General features: G+C 37.7%; 1 protein-coding gene across 7 annotated transcripts in view; it reads left to right on the forward strand.

The window, feature by feature from the left end:
- ABCC9 (ATP binding cassette subfamily C member 9) overlaps positions 1 to 25,765 on the forward strand; it is a 154,468-nt gene that overhangs the window by 54,970 nt on the left and 73,733 nt on the right. For 6 of the 7 annotated variants that reach the window (XM_066354625.1, XM_066354608.1, XM_066354653.1 and 3 more), the window contains exons 16-20: positions 652 to 756; positions 12,557 to 12,629; positions 13,918 to 14,023; positions 23,674 to 23,712; positions 25,307 to 25,408. In XM_066354625.1, the coding sequence (XP_066210722.1) occupies positions 652 to 756; positions 12,557 to 12,629; positions 13,918 to 14,023; positions 23,674 to 23,712; positions 25,307 to 25,408 (425 nt within the window). The remainder of the gene's footprint in view (positions 1 to 651; positions 757 to 12,556; positions 12,630 to 13,917; positions 14,024 to 23,673; positions 23,713 to 25,306; positions 25,409 to 25,765) is intronic. The other variant, XM_066354662.1, reaches the window with a different exon arrangement.

A 25,765-nucleotide genomic window follows, 5' to 3' on the forward strand; every position in this document is an offset into this window, starting at 1 on the left:
TTCAACTAGAAACAATGCTCTGGTCAATTTGATTTAGTCAATGATCTAGTCAATTTGAGAAAGACTGTATCATTTTACAATGCATGTGGATCTCCTTATGAAATAATATATATGTTTGAGCAGAAACATCTCAGATCTTTATACTTTTTCTCACTCCACAATGGATCCTAATCTGATTTAAGTGAGTGTATGAAATTCAAAATCCTCTTGATTCAGAGTGTAATAAAAATATGTACTGTTGGGATATTTACAAGCCTGATACTCTAACAAGTAGATTAAGGTTCAACCTGAGTTAGTCTGCATGCCTTTTGCTCTGACACACAGTTTTTTATTGCCTGGGTATATTCATCCAGATAGCTCGGGAAGAAATATCCAAAACCTAGTTTGGGGTTAATCTCCATCATTGGTCATACCTTCGTATTTTCATTTTGTTTATAAAGCTGTGAATTATATTTAAAATTAGAGCTTAATACTTTTTTGTTATAATTTGCCTTTTATTTTGAAGGAACCATTGAAATAGTTTAAATATGACGTTTACTTTACTTGTTTCTTTTTCTTGGAATTCAAGTGAAGTAGCAACGTAAGTTCAGTAAAACCTCATCTTTTTCATAAAGCTTCAACTTGTGTTCTTTTCCATTTGGAATGCAACAGCCCAAAACTATAAACAGGAAACAGCCTGGAAGATATCACCTGGACAGCTATGAGCAATCCACACGACGTCTACGGCCTGTGGAGTCAGAGGATATTGCAATAAAGGTTATTCTCCTTCCTAGATTCTTATATGAATAAAAAAAATTTATGTTACTATTTGATTGTGAAGTTCATCAAATGTGTCCTGAAATGTGCTTTAAAATCTTTTTACAGTGATCGCTAAGGCTTGCAACATTAAAATATATATATATATATTCGGATGAGTTCATAATTCTCAGTCCTCCCTTACCTCCCAGCCACAGTTTTGCCTCACTCAACAGTATGTTTTAAAAGCCTGAGAGTGAGCCTTTCTTTTAAGTCTGCATTAGAAGCTAGTATCCAGCATAATTTTCCTCATACTTTTATGTTTATCCACCAAGTAAATTAATTTATAGAAAGCACCAATATTATAAATCCATTTTTAAGGAAATAAGTGAGATAGTAATTGTCTTCAACCATGAAAAGTTTAGATCAGTGCTGCATGCATTCAGCCAGGTTCCCATTACTGCGTTTGATCTAATTTTAAACTCAGCTTTTGGTACTCTTCCCAGGGACATGTGTTTTGGTAGAACAGGCCACTAGAGAAACACAGGCAGGTTCAGCTAAGCCGCAGGGGAGGGTCAGTGCTGTGTAGGGACTGGAACAGATGCCTGCAGTAGCCAAAGGCCTTTAGACTTAGGAGCCAGCCGAGTCCAAGTTTTGGTAGCTCCCCAAACTACGGCCCGCAGGCCGCATGTGGCCCCCTGAGGCCATTTATCCGGCCCCCCACCGCACTCCCGGAAGGGGCACCTCTTTCATTGGTGGTGAGTGAGAGGAGCACTGTATGTGGCGGCCCTCCAACGGTCTGAGGGACAGTGAACTGGCCCCCTGTGTAAAAAGTTTGGGGACCTCTGCCGGATCCAACTCCCTGTACTGCCTAGCCAATGAGAGAGTGAGGAAGGCTCAGTGGGATATACAGTAGAGCCAAGAGCTGCCCTTAATTTTTCCCTCATTTCTTATTGCCTGGTATAATATCTACAATAAGCACTTAAAATTGGAGCAAATGTATTAGTGGGTGGAGTAAGCCTATGTTAGCCATACCTCAACCATTAATTTGATGTGTGACTTTGGGGAGAATTACTTTGTCTCTGAGCCATGGCTTTTTTTGCCATGCTTGAAGTGGAGATGCCCTTTTAGTAAGATTGTTTAGAAGATAAAATATGTCACCTTGGAATTTTAAAGAGATATAATGACTCTTAATCTTGGCTGTACATTAGAATAATATAAAGCTTTAAATATATACATAATTTCTGTACATCACTTAAAAATAATTCTACTAGTTTTCTAGGCAATTATATAATGTGTTAGTAGGTTGTAAACTGACACATTTTATGTTAATTGTGTACCTAACAAAACATATTATGTACCATCAAGTGAAAAAGTAAACAGTTATGTAGCCACCATCAATTAAAGAATGTCAGTTCTCTCCCAAGGTCCCCAACACACACGTTGCTGTTGTCTCTCCTTTCTCTCTCCCTATCCCTCACCATTGTGGTACCAGCCCTAATGTGTTCGATATATGCATTTAAACTCACTCATCTCCCTGTAAAGTATGTCATTTTGTCATGAGCATTAATGTGATTTCGGTTTACTGAAATGCTTTATGATGGTTTGCTCCCTCTGCCTGCACTACTGTACTCTGTAACACGCATCACTGTATTCTTCTTATTCCCTAGTGATGGACAATGGGTTTGCCTTCATCTTCCCTCTATCACAGATCATACAATGATGATCATTTGTGTACCTATCCTTTTATGTGTTAGCTGCACTCCCCCATTTCCCTGAAGATTTGGTTATCTGTTTTCTAATTCATTTTAGTCGGTGCCACGCATGGATGTGGTTGAAACTTCCAAGACATGGCTTATCTTGTATCCCAGTCCAGAAACCCCTTAAATCTCTCATCACTCCGTTTGCACAGCCTCACCTGTGTTCACACTCGGCCATCTCCTGGAGATGCTGCTTCTCTGAAATCCTAGACTCCATAGCACCCATCAGTCCCTTACATCAGATCCCACCTTCCAGCTCTCTCACAACTTCAGCTTCACTGTTACTGTTCTTTAACCTCATTGAACCTCCAGTAACTTGAGTCTTTTTTTTTTCTCTTCCAGTTCTTTAGCACCTTTCTGTAAGCAAATCCAACCTGGTGCCTTCCACACTTCTATAAGCAGGTTGCTGGGTACAATGGAGAAAATGACACAATGGTCCAAATTGGGAGTGATGGATTTGTTATCTCCACCTCTGTTGACCCTCAGTAGTTCTTGGCAATTCTTTGGCATGTCTCTCATCAGAATTATTTTCTATAATCTACACTAGCTCTTCAGCTGTTACCACTCTCTTCCCATCTCGTAGCTCTCCATTTGCCCCCTCTTTCTTCAGATAACCTTCACTCCCAATTCACTGAAAACACAGTTTGTCATGTAGGACCTCTCTCGGTTCCATGCTGACAGTCTTCTATATTTACACCTCTTTTAGTCTCCTTATTTACTCTCTTAGAGAAAAAGGGATCCTCAGCCTATGAGACTGCGTAATTTCTTTGAGCACTAATTGTCACTTGGGAATTATATCTGACACCCCATCTTAGCCTCCTTTATTATTTCTATAATATGATTCATAGTTTTCTGATCTTGTACCTGCATATTTCAGTTCTTTATCCAGAAATGCCTTCATTAAAATTCAGTAATTTTTCCTAAACTGGCTAAAAGGCCTCTTTTTCTGTGAAGACTTTTTTGTTTTACACTTATGTCCATGGTTTTCTTACTCATCTGATAGCAAGCTCCATAGGATGGGGAAGGTGCATTATACCTTCTTTGTAGTCTACCTCAATTCCAGCACAGTGCCTCACACAGAGTGGGTGCTTAGCAAATATATGTAAAGTAATGAATAATTTATCTCTCCCTGCTACCTTTTTTCCAAGACTGATTTCCTGCATATTGATGTGATGGCTATTTCATGCATAAATGCCACACATTTTAAAAGCTAGAGAAAACCTACTTGGAAAAACACAATCTAGCTATTTCAAACTACTTTTTCACTCTAAAAAAAGTGGATCAAATGTTTTTAGGGATATATTTAGTAACAATTTAGATATCACCAATCTATTCTGCTAAATTCCAAAAAAATAATGTACTTAGCATTTCATCACTTGTAGTTTTGAAACAAAATATTGATTTATGAGCAAGGTTAGTCCTTTTTAAAAAAAAATTGAATTTACTGCAGTAATATTGATTCACAAACCATACAGGTTTCAAGTGTGCAACTCAACAAAACAATATTTACACACTGCATTGTGTGCCGACTTCCTTAAGCAATGTCTCTTTCTGACCCCATTTATCCCTCCTTTGCCCACCTACGCCTACCCCCATCTCCCCTTCCTCTGGTTATCGCACATAGTTATCTGTCTATATGCATGAGTGTGTGTGTTTTTTTTGCTTAATCCATTCACCTACTTTCATCCAAACCCTCAAAGCCCTCCCTTCTGATGGCTGACAGTCTGTTCCATGTATCCATGCCTGTTTCTATTTTGTTCATCAGTTTAATATTGTTTACTTGGCCCTGGCCGGTTGGCTCAGTGGTAGAGCATCAGCCTGGTGTGCAGGAGTCCCGGGTTCGATTCCCGGCCAGGACACACAGGAGAAGCGCCCATCTGCTTCTCCACCCCTCCCCCTCTCTTTCCTCTCTGTCTCTCTCTTCCCCTCCCGCAGCCAAGGCTCCATTGGAGCAAAGATGGCCCAGGCGCTGAGGATGACTCTATGGCCTCTGCCTCAGGTGCTAGAATGGCTCTGGTTGCAACAGAGCAATGCCCCAGATGGGCAGAGCATCGCCCCCTGGTGGGCATGCCGGATGGATCCCGTCGGGTGCATGCGGGAGTCTGTCTGACTGTGTCCCCGTTTCTGGCTTTGGAAAAATACAAAAAAAAAATAATAATAAAATAATAATTTTGTTTACTAGATTCCACATATAACTGAGATCCTCTGGGATTTGTCTTTTTCTGACTGGCCTTTTTCACTTAGCATAACAATATTCAAGTCCATCCATACTGTGGCAAAAGCTAAAATTTCTTTCCTTTTTATAGCTAGGTAGTATTCCATTGTGTAAATATATCACAGCTTTTTTATCCACTCATCTACTGATGGGCACTTGGGCTGCTTCCCGATCCTGGTTATTGTCAATAACGCTGCAATGAACATGGGGGAAGGGGACAGTGCATATATATTTTTGGAATTAATGTTTTGGGTTTCCTAGGATATATTCCCAGAAGTGGGATGACTAGGTCAAAAGGCAGTTCCATTTTTCACTTTTCAAGGAAACTTCATACTGTTTTCCACAGTGACTGCACCAGTCTGCATTTCCACCAACGTGGACTCCCTTTTCTCCAAATTCTTCTTGCCAGGGCTTGTTTGTTGATTAACCACTCTGGCAGGCATGAAGTGATATCTCATTGTAGTTTTTAATTTGCATTTCTCTGATGATTAGTGATGTTGAGCATTTTTTCATATGTTTATTGGCCATCTGTATGTCCTTTTTGAAGAAATATCTACTCAAGTCCTTTACCCACTTTTTTGGTGTTTGTGACAGACAGACAGAGACAGAGAGAGGGACAGGTAGGGACAGACAGACAGGAAGGGAGAGAGATGAGAAGCATCAATTCTTTGTTGCAGCTCCTTAGTTGTTCAGTGATTGCTTTCTCATATGTGCCTTGACCAGGGGTTACAGCAGAGCAAGTGACCCCTTGCTTAAGTCAGAGACCTGGGGCTAAAGCCAGTGACCTTGGGCTTCAAGCTAACAACCTTTGGGCTCAAGTCAGTGACCATGGTGTCATGTCTATGATCCCATGCTCAAGCCAGGGACCTCACGCTCAAACTGGTGAGCCTGCACTCAAGCTGGTGACCTCAGGGTTTTGAACCTGGGTCTTCAGCATCCCAGTCCAATGTTCTTTGCTAAATTAATTTATTAGATCTAATTTTTGGTGGAATCTTTAGGGTTTTCTATGTATAATATCATGTAATGAGCAAATGACAGCTTTACTTCCTTCTTTCCAATCTGGATGCCTTTTATTTATTTATTTATTTATTTATTTATTTATTTATTTATTTATATTTTTGTCTGATTGCTATGGCTAGGACTTCCAGTAGTACTATGTTGTATGAGTGGTGAAAGTGGACATTCCTGTCTTATTCCCAATTTTAAGGGAAACACCTTTAGTTTTTGTCCATTGAGTATGATATTGGATGTGGATTTGTCATATATGGCTTTTATTATATTAAGGTATGATCCTTCTAATCACAATTTGCAGAGCGTTTTTATCCTAAATGAGTGCTGGATTTTGTCAAATGCTTTTTCTTCATTTATTGATATGATCATGCACTTTTTATCCTTTTCTTTTTCCCCGAAATGAGAAGCTGGGGGGAGGCAGACAAACAAACAGACCCCTGCATGAACCTGACAGAAATCCACCCGGCACGCCCACCCGGGGACAATGGTCAGCCTCTCGGGGGCATTGCTCTGCTGCAATCAGAGCCATTTTAGTTCCTGAGGCGAAAGCCATGGAGCCATCCTCAGCGCCCGGGCCAACTTTGGGTTTCCTAGGATATATTCTCAGAAGTGGGATGACTAGGTCAAAAGGCAGTTCTATTTTTCATTTTTTGAGGAAACTTCATACTGTTTTCCACAGTGGCTGCACTAGTCTGCATTTCCACCAATGGAGTATGTGGACTCCCTTTTCTCCACATTCTTCAATGGAGCCTTGGCTGCGGGAGGGGAAGAGAGATATAGAGAAAGGAGAGGGGGAAGGGTAGAGAAGCAGATGGGCACTTCTCCTGTGTATACTGGTCAGGAATTGAACCCAGGACTTCCACACTTCAGGCTGACATTCTACTGCTGAGCCAACTGGCCAGGGCTATCCTCCATTTTTTATGTCATGTATCACATGTATTGATTTGCAAATAATGTGCCAACCTTGCATCCCCAGAATATATCTCACTTGATCATGGTATAATCTGTTCAATGTATTGCTAAATCCCATTTGCTAATATTTTATTGAGGATTTTAGCATCTATGTTCATCAGGGATATAGACCTGTAATTTTTTTTTCTTTCTAGTGCTTTTATTTGGTTTTAGAATTAGAATAATGCTGGTTTTGTAAAAAGAGTTTAGAAGTCTTTTTTTCTCTTGAAATATTTGGAATAGTTCGAGAAGGATAGATGTTAGTTCTTCTTTGAATATTTGGTAAAATTCACCATCTTTTGTGTACTGGTAGTTTCTGATTACTGACTGCTTTGATTGTATTGATTGTAATTGGTCTATTCAGATTTTCTGATTCTTCCTGATTCAGTTTTGGAAAATTGTATGTTTTGAGGAATTTATTCATTTTACCCAGGTTGTCCAAGTTTTTGGTGTATAATTGTTCCTAGTATTTTCTTACAATCCTTTGTTTTTCTTTGTTGTCAGTTGTTACTTCTTTTCCTTTATTTTGGATTTTATTTATTTTGTTCCTCCCTTTGATTTTCTTGATGAGTCTGGTTAAAGGTCCGTCAGTCTTATTTATCTTTTCAAAGAACAAGCTGTTGGTTTCATTGATCTTTTGTGGGTTTTTTAGTCTCTATGTCATTTATGTCTGCTCTAATATTTATTATTTTCTTCCTTCTACTTTATCTGAACTTTCTTTGTTGGTCTTTTTCTAGTTCTTTTCAGTGTAGTGTTAAATTGTTTATTTGAGATTTTTCTTGCTTCTTGAGGTAGGCCTGTAATGTTATGAACTTCCCTCTCATGACTACTTTCTCTATGCCCCATATATTTTGAGTTGTTTGGTGTATATTTTCATTTGTTTTCAGGTAATTTTTCTTCCTTTCTTGATCTATTAATTCATTTACCGTTTAATAACATGTGGTCTTTGAAAATGTTCTATGTGCACTTGAGAAGAATGTATGTACTTTCTGCTATGTTGGGATAAAATGTTCTGTAAATATCAATTAAATACACCTGACTCAGTGTCTTGTTAAAGGTCACTGCTGCCTTGTTGATTTTTTTTTTTTTTTTTTTTTGGTCCAGAAGATCTATCTATTGATGACAGTGGGGTTTTTAAATCCTCTATTATGACTATATTGCTGTTAATTTCTCCCTTAATGTCCACCAAGATTTAAAAATATATTTAGGTCCTCCTATTTGGGGTGCATATATTTACAAAGGTTATAACCTCTTCTTGGATTGATCCCTTTAGTGTTAGGTAAGTGACCTTCTTTGTCTCTTGTTATGACCTTTGTTTTGAAGTCAATTTTGTCTGATATAAGTATTGCTACCCCAGCTTTTGTTTTTTTTTTCATTCCATTTGCATAGTATATTTTTTTCCATTCCTTCACTTTCAGTCTGTGTATGTTTTGTTTTGAGGTGGGTCTCTTGTAGACAGCATGTATATGTTTTTCTTATCCATGCAGCTACCCTATCTCTTTTGATTGAACCATTTAACCTGTTTACATTTAAGGTTATTATGATAACTACTTATTTGTTGTAATTTTGTTCTTTATACCTATGTTCCTCTTTATATATAATTCTTCTTTTTAAAGCAGACCCTTTAACAGTTCTTGCAACACTGATTTGGTGGTAATGAACTCCTTTTAGCTTTTTTTTTTTTTTTTGTCTGAGAAGTTCTTTATTTCATCTCCAATTTTAAATGATAGCTTTGCTGGATAGAGTAGTCTTGGTTCTAGGTCCTTGTTCTTCATCACTTTGAATATTTCATGTCAATTTCTTCTGGACTGAATTGTTTCTGTTGAAAAATCAGCTGATAGTCTAATGGGTCTCCCTTGTAGATAACAAACTGTCTTTCTCCTGCTGTTTTTAAGATTCTTTTTTTTTGGGGGGGGGGCTTTAACCTTTGCCATTTTAACTATGCTGTGTCTTGGTGTGGACCTCTTTGGATTCATTTTCACTGGAACTCTCTGTGCCTCCTGAACTTGAGTGACTTTGTCCTTTCAGCCATTCTTTTTTTCAAACAGGTTTTCAATCCCTTGTCACACTCTCCTCCTTCTGGTACCCCTATGATGTGAATGTTGTATATGTTTGATGTTGTCTCAGAGGCCCCTTAGGCTTTCCTCATTTAAAAAAATTCTTTTCTTTTTGATGCTCTGCTTGGGTGCTTACTGTTATCTTGTCCTCTAAATCAGTGGTCCCCAATCTTTTTTGGGCCTCGGACCGGTTTAATGTCAGAAAATATTTTCACGGACTGGCCTTTAGGGTGGGATGGATAAATGTATCACGTGACCGAGACAAGCGTCAAGAGCAAGTCTTAGATGGATGTAACAGAGGGAATCTGGTCATTTTTTAGAAATAAAACATTGTTCAGACTTAAATATAAATAAAATGGAAATAATATAAGTTATTTATTCTTTCTCTGCAGACTGGTACCAAATGGCCCACGGACCAGTACCAGTTCGTGGCCCCGGGGTTGGAGACCACTGCTCTAAATGGTTGATTCAGTTCTTTGCTCCATTTAGCCTTTTGTTGATACCTTCTAGTGTATTTTTCATTTCAGATGTGATATTCTTCATTTTTGTCTGGTTGCTTATTATGGTTTCTGTGTCCTTTTTAATGCTTACTGTCTTTTTGTTTAAATTTTCACTAAAATCATCCATTGTTTCCCTAAGATCCTTGAGCATCCTCATGACCATTGTTTTAAACTCTGCATCTGGTATTTTGGTTGCTTCCATTTCATTTAATTCTTTCCCTATTTCTCTGTTCTTTTGTTTGGGGCATATTTCTTTTTCTCCCCATTTTATCTCTGTGTATTAGGCAGACTTGCTTTGGCTCCCAAACTTGTTATGATGACTTTGTGATGTAGGTGTCTTGTGAGGTTCTGTGGCCCAATCTTCCAGATCATCTGAGCTTGGTGCTACAGGAATGTTTCTTGTGGATTATGCACACCCTCTTTTTATAGTTGAGTCTTGAATACTGTTGGCCCTTTGGTGGGTAGAATTACGCCTTCAGGCTGGCTGACTGTAAGGATCAATTTCTGTCATTGTGCATGAGTCACTGTGCAGTAGCTGCTTCCTGAGTTGGAGTTGTACTCAGCAGATTGGTATCTGCTACAATCCCCATTTCGGTGAACTACTTGTGTGGCTAATTGGGTTGAGCTCTGGTCTGTTCTGAAGCCCATCACTAATTGTTAGGGTTCTGGGTCTACTTGGGTGAGGTTCAGGTACAGGGTGATGTCAGGTATTGTGTGTAACTGACCTTGGGCTATCTGTCTAGAGCTACCATGCTCTTCGCTGTGGCTGTGTTTGCTGGGCCTGAGTGTGGGGTGGGGAGGGGTTAATCTATGTACAGAGATCAGCTTCTTCAAGCTTAAAGCAGATTTATAAAAGGTCTGAAGCTCCCTGAGGTCCACCTCTACCTGTCAGCTATTCTACCTCCCACTGAGGTTGTCTGGTCTTTCTCCAGAGATTTTTGAAGAGAGACTGTAGAGTTGGTTCAGGCTGGCCATGAGCCACAGACCCTTTTATAGGTTGTGAGCTGGGTGGGGTGGGGAAACTGGGTATGGTAAGATGCAATTTGTAGGTCCCCTACTTATGGGTCATTTGGGCAGGCATTCAATGAGGGGAAAGTGGCCCCTACTTCAGAGCCATACCACCTAGTCTCTGCCAGAGTCTCCAACTCTAGCTTCCCAAGAAGGAGTGTGTCACCAGTTCAGTTTGGGTGTAACCAGATGTCCCCTCTGCAGGAGCAGGCTCAGCAAGGAGGAGCCACCAGGGTTTAGGAAGACAAATGGAAAGAGTATCCCATTGTGGGTGGTGCTGTTCAAACCCACAGCAGGACTAAGCACTTTATCTTGGTCTCAGACAATAGCCAATGAGTGAGACAAATTTGGAATGTCCCAGGTCTGAGAGATACTCCCATCCCCCTAGGGAGCAGAACTCAGCAGGGTGGGGCCACTGGGACTAGGGAGAGCAGATCCAACAGTCTCCAGTTGGGGGGGGGGGGTGCTGGAAAGCCAGTAGAAGAGGGATGGACAATTCCTCTCCTTCGCTGACAAAAAGCCTCCTACATGCACTGAAGGTCCCAGCTCTGAGCAATTCTCAGATCGGAATTCAGCAGGGCAAGGCACCAGGCTGCTGGAAAGGCAAGTCAAATGAATCTTTTGTTGGAAAACAAGCACAGGTTGAGCTCATTGGGGAGATAAGACTGGCCCCTCCACCCCCATGTGATGTAGCTACACAACCCAGCTCCTGCCCATCTAATTCCCAGACAAATCCCTCCCTGGGAGATGTGCTCCAAAAGTCTGAGCTCTGTGCCACACTCTGATCCTCCTGCAGGACAGAATTCAGTAGGACAGGACCACAGGAAATGGGGGGGAGCAGGCCAAGTAATTTGACAGGTGAGGGAGGGGTGCTGGCTGTGCACTCAAGGTGGGGAAGAATGGTCTCCTTTCCAAAGCTACATAGTTCAATCAGTCTCTGAATCTCTGCCAAGAGCTTCTCCAGAAAAAGAGCACAGCAGAGGCCCCTGATGAGTGCTGCCAGCAGAACTTTTTGCAGGACTTGAGCTCAGTTGGGTGGTATACTCCTTAGGCTGGTGCTGTAACATTAGGAACACTCAACCCTGTGAAGCTGTTGTTGGGTCTCTAGCAGAGTTCCTTCTCTCCTAGGTGGACTGAATCTCCACTGATTTTCACCAACAGATGCTATGTGGGCTCCTCTTTCTGTTTTAGGTTTGGGATCCCTGCATGGGTTTGAGACTCCATGTTTTTGGGTGGAGGGTGTTTTTCTAAGATATCCCTCTGGATTTATAGCTGCTGTATGTAGGTGCAGGGGCTTGCTATTTCCATGTGTCTGCCATTCTTACCAGTTTCTATTGTGGCTTCTTCTGTAATTGGCCATAAATTATAACTTGGCTAGCCTTTAGTTCATTATTCAGGTTGATTGCTCTATAGTTTAGCTGAAAGTCCAATTTGGTGTAGGGAGCAGGTCAGTTTAGCTTTCACCTATTCTGCAGCCATCTTGGAATCTCCTCCAGGGTGTATATTTTCTTTAATTTCCTCTCATTTTTCACACACTTTCCTTCCTTTATCTGTTTCTATTCACTCTCCCTATCTTTGGGTTCTGTTGTACTTCTTTTGTTTCCCATTATTTAACACTTGAAGCTTACTAAAAGAAATAGATGGCAAAAATAAGATAATAACAAAAATAAAAGCAATAGATTGCTTTGGATGATTCTAAGGTCTTGTGATCTTTGCTGGTTGTTACAGCAATGTTGCCTCATTTCTGTGCTTTATTCCTCTGTCTCCTTCACTGTTAAGTTCAGTATATAACCATGAATCCATATCAGTATATAACCATGAATCCATATCAGTATATAACCATGAATCCATATAATTCAAGAAACTCATCTGTTACAAAGCCTTCTTGCTTAGGTGACAGACTCATTTAGTTATAATAACTTTTAGTTATTTCTGTTCTTTGCTTTGCATTACCAGGATTCTGGGAATTGCTGAGTAGCAAGGAAAATAAATCAGTGAAGGAAGTTACTTGGGAAATATTTGAGATGATCATTTTTTAAGACTGCTCACATGAAAATGGCCTAGTAAGCCTAAATTTTAGCATTCTTCATAATGTCACTAATTCAGAGACCCTTCCATTACTTTGATTCTCTTTTGTTTTCCCCTATACCTTGTAAATAGTTATAACACTAACTTAGAATTTCACCACTGTGTGTTCTCTACTTTATATTGAAAGTCTGTGGGTGCTTTAAACAGAAAATTAATTTTAATTGGAATTATTTTTTAATACTTCATATTTACATCATTTTATAATTTAATTTTTGTATTCTTGTTTTTTAGGTCACAAATGGCTACTTTTCATGGGGCAGTGGCTTAGCTACATTATCCAATATAGATATTCGTATTCCAACAGGTAAGAATCATTTGCTAATAATTGTTGTAACTGTTAATTATCAACCATGGAGTTGTAAGATAATTGAGTCTAACAAAAAGAAAGACTTTTAAAAGACATAAGTATTATTTGTAGTTATTTATTTGTACCACTGAGCTCAGGAGTCACTGCATCACTGTGGAAATGATAAGACTTGCCCTTCACAATTGAGTATAGATCTTTTGACAAGTTATTTACTGTCCAGATTAACTCTGACCAGTTCATTTGTTGATTTGTCCCATTTAAATAATGGAGTGTTTGATTTTTCATTTCATTTGACAAAAGATTGAGTGAAGGAGTATATGTGAAAAAAAAATTTTTAATCTTAAGCAAGGCTGATGAATTTTTCAAGACATTTAAGATGGAAACGCCCAGTAATTTTTATTTAAAATGTCAGAATAGTTGAATAGAAATATTTTTTTATCTCACCTGGTGATCAGTAGCTTCAGGTTTTTTTATTATACATGCAAATCAATATAAGAAATTGGAGAAGACAATTTTGTTAACAGCCCAAATTATTCATCCCAATTATCAATTTTAGTCAATTCTAATGAATGAATTGAATAATTAAGTTAAAACTAATCTAGATGTTTTAGGCAACTATTTCAATGTTTCAGTCACTAGTGTCAGCTATGCTTACAGTTTGAAAAATAGTAAATAAAGTCCTATATCTTTTTTTTCCTTCTTTCTTTTTTTTTATTCAGTGAAGTGGGGAGGCAGAGACAGATACCCACATGTGTCTTGACGGGGATCCACCCGGCAAGCTCACTAGGCAGTGATGCTCTGCTCATCTGAGGCATTATTACTCTGTTGCTCAGCAACCATGCTCTTCTTAGCACCTGAAGCAAAGGCCATAGAGCTACCCTCAGTGCCTGAGGCCAATTCGCTCCAGTTGAGCCATGGCTGCAGGAGGGGGAGGGAGAGAGAAAGAGAGAGAGAGAGAGAGAGAAGCAAGAGCAGTAGGGGTGGTAAAGCAGATGGGTGCTTCTCCTGTGTGTCCCGACTGGAAATCAAACCCGGGACATCAACACACTGGGCCGTTGATTTAACACAGCCAACTAGCCAGGGCCAAGTCCTTTATCTTTTAATTTTTCTTTCCTTTTTCAAAAAACTTACATATCAGAGAAAGGAGCTGTTTAGAATACCTTTTTGCCAGAAATCAAAATGACCATTGATTGTGAAGCATCAGCCTTTTCTAAATGTATTTTGGTTTTATTTTACCAATAGAATTCCATCTAATTCTGTTATTGTCCTTTGTTGACTTCTCTAGGTCAGTTAACCATGATTGTGGGCCAAGTGGGATGTGGAAAGTCCTCCCTTCTCCTTGCCATCCTCGGCGAGATGCAGACCTTGGAAGGGAAAGTTCACTGGAGCAAGTATGTGCTTTCTAAATCTGTTTCTATTGCTTTGTCACACCTCTGATCATCTTCCAAGGGAAGAAATTAGAGCAATGGATTCCCATGTTAGGAATCTCAAAATTTTCTCAGAATAAGCACAGCTATTTATTTGTTTGTTTACTTATTTAAATTAGTAGATATCTTAAATGTCATAAGCTAAGAATTATAAAGCAATTCTATAGAGGTTTATAATAATAAAAATTAGTACATTGCTGAGATAAACCTAAGATTGAGATTGTAACACTAGATTTTTTAATAATTTTATTTTTTAATGGGGCGACATCAATAAATCAGGATACATATATTCAAAGATAACATATCTAGGTTATCTTGTCATTCAATTATGTTGCATACCCATCACCCAAAGTCAGATTGTCCTCTGTCACCTTCTATCTAGTTTTCTTTGTGCTCCTCCCCCTCCCCCTTTCCCTATCCCTCTCCCCTCCCCCCATAACCACCACACTCTTATCAATGTCTCTTAGTCTCACTTTTATGTCCCACCTACATATGGAATAATGCAGTTCTTGTTTTTTTCTGATTTACTTATTTCACTTTGTATAATGTTATCAAGATCCCACCATTTTGCTGTAAATGATCCGATGTCATCATTTCTTATGGCTGAGTAGTATTCCATAGTGTATATGTGCCACATCTTCTTTATCCAGTCATCTATTGACGAGTTTTTTGGTTGTTTCCATGTCCTTGCCACTGTGAACAATGCTGCAATGAACATGGGGCTGCATGTGTCTTTACGTATCAATGTTTCTGAGTTTTTGGGATATATACCCAGTAGAGGGATTGCTGGGTCATAAGGTAGTTCTATTTCCAGTTTTTTGAGGAACGACCATACTTTCTTCCATAATGGTTGTACTACTTTACATTCCCACCAACAGTGAATGAGGGTTCCTTTTTCTACACAGCCTCTCCAACATTTGCTATTACCTTTCTTGTTAATAATAGCTAATCTAACAGGTGTGAGGTGGTATCTCATTGCAGTTTTGATTTGCATTTCTCTAATAACTAAAGAAGATGAGCATCTTTTTATATATCTGTTGGCCATTTGTATTTCTTCCTGGGAGAAGGTAACACTAGATTTTAAAGTGAAATGGATAACAAAGAAATAATTTAAAAATTCATCTTGTAATAAAAGATATTAAGGAAAACTTGCACTATGTATAAAGCTTAAATGCAAGCAAAGCCTCAATGGTTCAGTGGTCAGAGAAAAAACATAAAATAATCTCTTCCAGAATCTTCACAAGGGGCTAAGAAATCAGCCATTGCTCTTCACACCCAAGTTAAACTAGACACTAAAAGTAATTAGTTAGAGATACAAATAGGTCTGATAAGTGTGTTGTGCACCCCTAAGGACATAAAAAAGGAGATATATAGCATGGTGTTTCTTCTGGACATTTGAATGGTTGGCTTGGCATCTTCAAAGCACATTGCAGTAATAAAGTGCCTCAGAACTATAGTTCTATTATCTACCTAGTAGACTATCCATAAGAAATTTATGAAACAAATTAGTTGCAGCTTATCTAAGAAATTGGATTGTAGACCAGTTCTAAAGCAGGTATATCTTTGGAGACATTAAGCAGTGTCTGGAGATGTTTTTGGATGTCACAGAGAGAAATTAGGCAGCTACTGATGAAGTTGGTAGAGGCCAGAGATGCTATCAAACAACCTGCAATGCCCAGGACAGCCCCCATTCTTATCTCTTTATTTATTATTATTTTTTTCCATTTTTCTGAAGCTGGAAACAGGGAGAGACAGTCAGACTCCCACATGCGCCCGACCGGGATCCACCCGGCACACCCACCATGGGGCGACGCTCTGCCCACCAGGGGGCGATGCTCTGCCCATCCTGGGCGTCGCCATGTTGCGACCAGAGCCACTCTAGTGCCTGAGGCAGAGGCCACAGAGCCATCCCCAGTGCCTGGGCCGGCCATCTTTGCTCCAATGGAGCCTCGGCTGCGGGAGGGGAAGAGAGAGACAGAGAGGAAAGCGCGACAGAGGGGTGGAGAAGCAAATGGGCGCTTCTCCTGTGTGCCCTGGCCAGGAATCGAACCACGCTAGGCCGACGCTCTACCGCTGAGCCAATCGGCCAGGGCTCATTCTTATCTCTTAAGAGGAATTATCTGCCCTCAAATGTCAGTTGTGACAAGATTGAGAAACCTTGTTCTAGACCTGCAGATGTTATTTAATATCATTTTTATCCATCATTGTGAATTCTGTCGTAGCTCATTCTGCTGTTCACATACACAGAAATCTCTTAAGAATGAATAAAGACTATTTATTGGCATTTATAGAATAGATTCTGTTTAAACTCCCAATAAAGAGAAGGAAGTGCTTGGATATGAAATTCGAACTGGAAATGATAGAACTATAAATACTATTTTTGTTATCATTGGCAAAGAGGGCTGAGAAATGTTGAGTGTACATTTTATTTCTGTTGGACAATTTTAAATAGATAGTAGACATGAAATGTTTTGTGCATATTCAGCAGAGAGCTTGGTAAATAATTGCTACTTAAAGTGTGCTTCTTGACAGGTTCTCATTGATCACGAAGGTCAGGCACCAGGTGGCTCTTGCCCTGCGACTGTACCTTCCACTTTACAAGACTGTAGGTTTTGAGAAGCAGGTCTTCCCAGATTAAATTATATTATGTGACCTGTACAGCCATAATCAAGTTATTTGAGTTTAATTTTTACTTTGTTTCACTATCATTAAAACAGTGAGAAAGAATGAGAGCTACTGACAGAAAACCTTGAGATTCTATTTTCATACCTCTGCAACATTCTCTTTATCTAGTCTTCCGCAATGTTAAAAAGATTCCAGGCTCTAGTTCCACTGGGGCCACGTTGACTCCTGATATCATCATTAGTGACTATTATAATTTTGTTATGGGATAAATAAGTGATACTGGAATTTTAAAGTATTTTACACAATCTAATTATTTATTTCTTGTGCTCTTAAGTAAGATATCCTATCTCACTTTATAAAGGTTGTGAATTATTTTATTTAAAATCACATAGTATAATAAATCTTGAGAAAAAGTAAAAGATATCAAAAGGAAAATAAGATTTAAATAATAATCTGAGAAATTAATAGCTAGAAATGCATGTACTGGAGTTCACTATAAAATATGGGACACAAATTTCACTCTGAGCTTCATAAAAGCTAAGCAAAGAGGGAACTAAAAAATAAAAACATAATTTTACTGAATAGAGGTTAAAGTTCTTTTCTGAAAGAAATCTCTCCTATAGATTTTAATTTTAAAAAAATCAATAAAAGATTTTATCTTGGAGAAAGGGCAAATATGATGATGGTATAAGAAAAGATTTAGATAATTCTAAGTATTTGTAAAATTCCCATAATTTACAAATCATCTTTTTATGAATACTTAATAGGCAATAATCTCATCTCTTAATGGAAGGTCTAAGATTTTCTTCAAAAAAATGTCTGTGTTGGTTCAGACATACACATAGCTTAAAAATTAACTCTTTAAGAGTTTGGATAAGCTGATACTAGTTACATTTTTTTTTTTTTAATTAAAATAATTACTTAGTTTTCCTCTATGGTATCCTTAATAGCTGATAAAACATATTTTCAGGTCCTTGCTGGTTGGCTCAGTAGAGTGTTGGCCCAATATGTGGATGTCCTGTGTTCAATTTCTAGTCAGGGCACGCAAGAGAAGCGCCCATATGTTTCTCTACCCTTCCCCCTCTTTCATCTCTCTCTCTCTCTTCCCCTCCCATAGACATGGCTTGATTGGTTTGAGCAAATTGGCCCCAGGCACTGAGAATGGCTCTGTGGAGCCTCCACCTCAGGTGCTAAAAATAGCTTGGTTGCAAGCATGGTAGAACATCGACCCCAGACAAGGGTTGCCAGGTGATTCTGGTCAAGATGCATGCAGGAGTCTGTCTCTTTATCTCCCTTGTCACTTGGAAAAGAAGAAAAAAAATTTCAATGAAGAATATTCAGAGAATACAGACCTTTTTAAAAAGAGTTATTTGTAACTACTCTTCATGTCAGAAAAAAAGCTGTTGTGCGTTGTCCAAAAGGAAAGGCATATATGTGTTATTAGAAAAAGTCTAATTTAGAAATTATCAGTATCAAGATAATGGTGATGTGCAAATGTTAAGAAGTACTTTATTTCAGCAGACTGGATTGTTTGATATTTTTTAAAGCTTAAAAAATAGAAAGCAAAACAATAAACTAAATAATATGGTAAGGCACCAAGAGCCTTGCTGTCATAGTTTCATCATTGCATGTATCTCTAGTTGCATGAATTAAATGTGTTCTCATAGCTTGGGATGAGCAAAGAGAAAAACTATTCTGCCCTTGTGTAGTGCTAAGTATTTACTTTAGGCAGGAGAGAAGATCCTGCTGCTCCTGAAGGACATGCCTACGTGGGTCAAACCTGGTACACAACAAAGACATCTGTAGAGGTTTCCTTGGAAATTGCTACCTTTGACTTAGTCTGACAGTTTGTGGCCCCATAAGAGAAAGGTGAGATAGGAGGAGGAGTGATAAAAACATTCTCCAAAACTGTCAGAATGCCAGGGTTCTTACTCCTGTATCTAGGTGTGCTCTCTATTTGTTTAAAAGTCACTGTTCTGCCTGACTGAAGCTGTCCTTTTCTAAATGTCATGATAAACAATAATTCTTACCTATACCTTAGGAGCTAGAACTAAAATGCTTGACCTGATGGATGGTCGCAGTAAAGGAGTCAGAGTGTTAATAATCGTGGTGATCATGTGAGACAGAGCCTCTTTTACCTCTGCTTTCTCTTTCTTTTCCTCTTCCTCTCACCATACCATCAGCCAGCCTGTTATCAGGCCTCCTCTGTCCTGATATTCCATCTTATGTCTTCATGTAATCAGCTTTATAACAGCGGCTCAACTTTTCTAAGACTGGAAAATTGAGGAGTTACTCCTTTTTATGTGACATTATCTGGTGTGAAGGAATAATAACACATCGAGCCAGCTTTCCTGGATCAGATAGAATATAGCCTGTTAGTGTTCACTTCTATTTCCCCTTCTTCTAAATGTTGTTCCTGTTTTGGGCTTGCAAAAGTCACTCTTCCCATTCCACAAGGTATCAACCATGATACCTGGAAATTGCTAGAGTATCAAGTTTAACTTTTATTTTTGAAGGAAAATACACACAAATTTTGCTTGCAGAAGTGAACTCCTTCCATTTTTCTAGAAGAGGGCTTTCTATCCTATCTGACCTCTTCACTTTCTCTTGTTGCCTTCAGAGATAGCAACTACCATATGAATGGTAGAAGATGAGTCTGGACATGTACCCAGGGGTTTTCATGTAATCAAATATGATCTGATGTTAGAATCCACAGCTAACTCTAGAAAAAATAACCATCCATGACTGAATTTGATTAAACATGTTGCTATGTTGAAAGAGTTAGAGTAAGTGGTTTAATAAAAGAGTAAGATAATTTTTTATTTGTTTATGTAAGATGAATACCAACAAATAAATCTGTATCCACCTTTTTTTTCTTCTTCTGAAACTAGTATCCGATATTTAACTTTTACACTTAAAGGAAAATATACGTAAATCCTGCAAGGAGAGTTCTTCAGAAATGAGGATCCACTATAGGCTGTCTTGTCTAATTTAGGACACTACGACATTAATTAACCTTTCTTATGTAAGTCTTTATTTTCCTGCTATTGACATTCCATTACGTTTCATTTAAAGAAAATAAAAAAGGTCTTAGAGATCTCTTAGACAACTGGGGTGTTTCTCTTTTTAAGAGAGGAGTCTGCCCATACTTACCTTCCTTACTTTCCTTTCACGCAGTTCATTGCAATTGGGCTGAAGAGTTCTCGCCGATGCCAGCCTAAATGCTGAATCATCATAATTTGTTCTCAGTTCTACATTAACTTCTCCATAGCTTTTGAAGCTGTTCACCACTGATGACTCCTTGAAACCAACTGGCTTCTTGATTTCCATGACACTTTTACTTATTCATTTATTAAAAATGTGTATAGCACACCTATAACATGCAAATCATTGTATTAGTTATTGCAGGTAAATAACTAAACATGGGAAACCAGCTCCTCTCTTCATTAAGCTTCCTGTTTAGCAGTGAAGGCCATGAAGAAGTAAGAAAACAATTTCATAATTAACTACTTGGTCCAATTTTTATAAATGCCAAGAAAAAGATATGTAGGGTTTTGTAAGAAAAAAATAATAGGTGACCTGACTGAGTCAAGTCTAATCTCAACCATCCTTTCCCCTTCCTTTTGTAGATAAAAGGACTTCACTCATTCATTCTAATTCTTACTCTGCTCTCACTTCAGTCCAATGCAGTCTGGTTTCTACCTCTACCACCCCACTGAAACTATTCTTATCAAATCCATCGGTTGCATCCTAGTTGTTAAGTTCATTAGGCACTTTTATAATCATTATCTTACTTGACCGCTTCGCCACTTGACATTGTTGCCCATACTTTCTCCTGAAGGAGGTAAATAAACTCATGGTTATTTACCTCTTACAACTTTACCTGCTTCTCTGGTCTCTCCTGCATATTTTTATTCCTTCACCACTTATTAAATAGTGATTTTTTCAGGGTTCTATCTTTGTCCTCTTCTTTTATTCTCCTATATATGTACTTTCTGGGCAGTCACATAGCTTTTCATGATTTTGGTTTTCTCTGTCTGCTCTTGTTTGCTTATAAAAAAAAAAGCTAGATTTACTGAAGTCATTTGTTGAGTTTTCAATAATAAAGGACAGAATTTAAAATCCTCATTATCTAAGGCAGGGGTCCCCAAACTATGGCCCGCGGGCCACATGCGGCCCCCTGAGGCCATTTATCTGGCCCCCGCTGCACTTCCAGAAGGGGCACCTCTTTTGTTGGTGGTCAGTGAGAGGAGCACATTGACCATCTCATTAGCCAAAAGTAGACCCATAGTTCCTATTGAAATACTGGTCAGTTTGTTGATTTAAATTTACTTGTTCTTTATTTTAAATACTGTATTTGTTCCCGCTTTATTACTTTAAAATAAGATATGTGCAGTGTGCATAGGGATTTGTTCATAGTTTGTTGTTGTTTTTTTATAGTCTGGCCCTCCAACTGTCTGAGGTACAGTGAACTGGCCCCCTGTGTAAAAAGTTTGGGAATCCCTGATCTAAGGCATATAACAGGGGTTGGGAACCTATGGCTCGTGAACCAGATGTGGCTCTTTTGATGGCTGCATCTGGCTCACAGACAAATCTTTAATAAAAAAAAATAATGTTAAAAATATAAAACATTCTCATGTATTACAATCCATTCATTTTCTACCACTCATGTTCATGGTTGTGGGTGGCTGGAGTCAATCACAGCTGTCCTCCGGGACACTAAATTTTTATTGGATAATGCGTAATGTACACGGGTCATTGTATGGCTCTCTCGGAATTACATTCTAAAATATGTGGCATTTATGGCTCTCTCAGCCAAAAAGTTTTCCGACCCCTGTATTTTAAGGTCAGATCACCCCAATATTTGCATTTGTTTACCAGATTTCTCCCTGAGCTTCCAATTCTGCTTCCTGGCATGGTCATTTGGATATTCCTACGTAGCTTAAACTTATTGCTGCTGAATTCACTATCTTCTCCCACCATGTGTACTTTTTATTTTGTGTTTCCTTTCCTTGATTCCTTTCTCTCCTTCACCCCCACCCACCTTGTCGATCACATAATCCTTGGTGTCTTGAAATATGTCCACTTCCTTTCATTTATTCAACATTACCCTATGTAAGGACACTCTTATCTTCTTGACTCTCACAGTCTCCAGTGGCCTCTGTATGTCCTCCAGTCTTGCTCCTTACAATTCATTTGTTCCGATATGCAATCAGAATGATATTTCTAAACTGAACCTATATCCTTCTCTTGTTTAAACCTTTCAGTGGTTTTCCATTGTTCTGAGGAAAAGGTCTAACTCCATAAAATAGTTTAAGAGCCCCTTTATTATCTGGGCTGTGCATACTTTCAAATTCACCACATAGTTGTCTTCACTCACCATTTATATTCACATTTCAGCCATGCTGAATTTTTATCAGGTCTTTCTATGACCAGGGTACCTCAAGGCCATCTGATACGTATTTTAACTAGTGTGAAATACTCTTCAAATTTCTTCATGAAGCCCAATCTTATTTGCCCCTCTGATACCAACTCTATTGTTTACCCTTAATTGGGCATTCTTTATCTGTGTTCTAATATCACTTTTCTTCACCTATCATATGTTTGTTCCTTAGAACACTCCCATAAAACATTAAACAGCATAAAAGGAGTAATGAGTTTTTCTTGTTTACAGTATCTCTAGTATTTTTTTAGTAGGAGGTGATTAATTATTATTTTTGAATTGAAAATGAATAAATATAGTTGGAACTTAATCAATAGTAGTTGAAAAAAGTTAATTATTTCAAAATTCATATCATCAATTTTGGCTGACATTTTCAAATGTCTGATATATGTTTCCACCAGTATGGTTACTAGGTGAATTAATCCATTAATTTCTTCTTCTGTACTCTGTCTTACTTTGATTAGCTAAAATCATTGAGATAATTTATTGTGTTTTTACCACTAAAAAATAAAATCTAAATTTCTTGGCATCTAAAGCATATTGTATGGATAATACCACTTGAGAAATTTTGCCTTTTATTGCTTTATTTTTTGTGAGTACCTTAAATCAGGAAATAACCATTTTGAGAGGGAATTTTTAGAAGAAGATTGCTTCTTTCTGCTTCTCTTAGCGATCTGAAGATGTTATTAGTAATGTGCCATTGTGAAAATCTTGTCATTGGGAACTCTCAGCCAAATGTAACTAGGTATTATACTTAGGTAAATTTTCTCCACAACAGTTTATAATGCCTTCCAAAGTCAAATAGGATCTATTTTTAGAGCTCCCATAGACTTTAACATTTGCATGGTTTTCAAATTCAGTTCTCTCAAAATGATGAAATTTGACTGAATTAATAAAATTCAGTAAACATAAAACAAATAGGTCTTCAAGCATTTTTCCCCATAACATAGATATAACTAAATTTAATTAGTGAAACACCTCTTTTTACAAAAAAACATATCTATCAGTGATTAATGTTGCCCTTTAAACTATTGTAAATGTCTGTTTTTCTTACCAGTTTCCTAAGGGCTAGGCTGTTTCTAAAACTTTCAAATTTAGAACTTCCCAATTTTTCTGTCTCTCATACCTTAGGGTAGCTAATTAAGAATTTAAAGAGATTAAATTTGAATTTTAAAGTCAGGGAGACTTTGGAGATCTTGCAATTTTATGTAGACTAGGAAACCATTCTATAGAAATCACCTAAATTTATACAGCTAGTTGGAATAGAGTTGGTGCTAGAACTCAGGTCATTGTATGAATCCAAATTTTGTATGAAAGAGAACAGTGCTATCTTTTGGAAGCTTACTAAGTAATTATTTTCTAAACAACTAAGATTTTTAAAAATATCATTTACTTGATTTGTCTTTGAAACTAATATGAAAAATTATTTGGGAAATATAGCTATTTAATATGTCCAATGTTAATTTGATCTCTTACCTGATATGTGCAGACAATCATTCTGTATTTACATTTTATAATTAATGAACATTGTTTACCATACTTGCAGTGTAAACGAATCTGAACCTTCTTTTGAAGCAACCAGAAGGTATTTCTCTTTTAATCTGCACTTAATAAGAATAACGTCCTTCCTCAGACTTTACTTGATAATCTCTTGCTCTTAGTCATTTTGTTCTTTCTGATGATGTATAAAGTTATTTATTACAATATGCTAGAATATTTCCAGTAACAGTGGTAGCAGTGGTTCCCAATATTTGCAGGCTGCTGAAAAAATTAACTTGCCAAACAAAATGGCCCATTGTGTCAACTGTTTTCCTTTAGTCACATATGTCTCATATGTCTCAACTTCGGCCAAAATGCAGTCAGTTCTTGGCAAGCTGGGTTTAGGATTTCATAAAATGGGAACGAGAGTGGGGGGAGTAGAAGAGGGTGAAAGGGAGTTAAGTAGAGTCAGAAGGAGACAACTTTGGGTGGTGATCACACGATACAATATACACATAATATATTCTAGTATTGTACATCTGAAACTTATATAATTTTATTAACCAGTGTCACCCCAATAAATTTATTAAAATGCAAGAATTAATATGTATATTATTTCTGAGTTAAATGATGATGGAATCTGTGAATAAGGTAGAGATGGAGAGAGCCAAGTGCTTTATGTATTTCAAAAAGGAAAAAACACTTAAAGGTCTTGAGGGAAGTGGAAGCAGACATGTCAGAAGTTGGGAACCACTGTTGTACTAAACATATATGGTTATTTAAGAGCCCACTAGAATACTGTGTATTATTATGTCTTCTAAACTCCTAGACATAATGTTTCAGGATAATCACTGAGCATTTCTAACTATTCTTTTTCTTAACCTTATTTTCTTTTAACTTGACTCCTTTATCAGTACTTAAAGACTGTGAACTAACTGTGAACGTCTGACCCTTTCCATCCCAATCCCATCTTCTTTAGCTTCAACTCACATGCATTTTTTTAATTATTGCAAATTAAAGTCTAAGATATAGAGCCGGTAGAATTTGCAAGCCTCAAAAATGGGAAGAGAGGGTGATAATTTTTTGAATAAACTATTTCAGTATGTATTGAAATATGTAGTTTTTAAGATGTATATGTATTTCAATATTGAAATGGACTTCTCAAGGTATTTATATATATTTATAATGTATATTATCTGTTGCCTTAAAATATATTAATGTGATTAAACCACAAACACATACTCTAATTATAGTATCAATTCACATACTTTTTAAAGGTCCACATATAAAATTTATAGTCATGTAAAGTGCTTTTAATATAAATTAAAATATCTGTGGCTATGAGAAAGTAAATTATTGTCAATATTTAATTATTTTACAAATTATACTCACTTTAGAAAGTAAAATTTTAATTAATAATTTTTACCTTAAGATTCTTCTTTAGCATAACAACAAAGTCAAATTTCACACATTGTATGACATTTTGATAAAGTTCTAATCCCTTGAATTCAGGTGGAATCTTTAACCATTAATCAATAACGTTGGTGGTTGTTAAAATGTTCTCTTTTAGAAGTTATCCGTTTCTGTTTGAGATAATTTGTCATCTTTCATTTCGTTTAATCACACTAAAATATACATACAGGACAGCACCCTCGCCCTTGTATGATTTTGCTGTTTTGTTTTTCTTTTCCATTTTCTAGTAGGAGCAGGTATTCTGTGGCTTATGCAGCTCAAAAGCCTTGGCTATTAAATGCGACAGTAGAAGAAAACATTACCTTTGGAAGTCCTTTCAACAAACAGAGGTAATTTTGAATGTATAAAATCTAGAACTAAAATGAGCCACTACTAATCTTTATGTTTGGTTCACAGTGTCTGGAATGTTTACGTTGGGAGTTCCTTTCCTCCCTGCTTGCCTTCCTCTCATCCTCATCACCAAGTCTTTTGATTTAACTCTTTCAAGAGAAGCCGCATGGGAAGTTTCAGCCCATTCTGTACACTTACTGAGAACAATTTTTACACCAGAACTCAACATCCAGAAACAAAATATGTATGCATGTGAGGTGGGAAAGGGTGGTGGTGGTGAGAATATTGGTAAGCATAAGGAAAAATCTAAGTAAGCAGAGGGAAGGTTAACTTTGGAAGGAAGAGGAGGACTGTAG

This window comes from Saccopteryx leptura, chromosome 1, assembly GCF_036850995.1.
Source record: "Saccopteryx leptura isolate mSacLep1 chromosome 1, mSacLep1_pri_phased_curated, whole genome shotgun sequence".
Classification (NCBI taxonomy): Eukaryota; Metazoa; Chordata; class Mammalia; order Chiroptera; family Emballonuridae; genus Saccopteryx; species Saccopteryx leptura.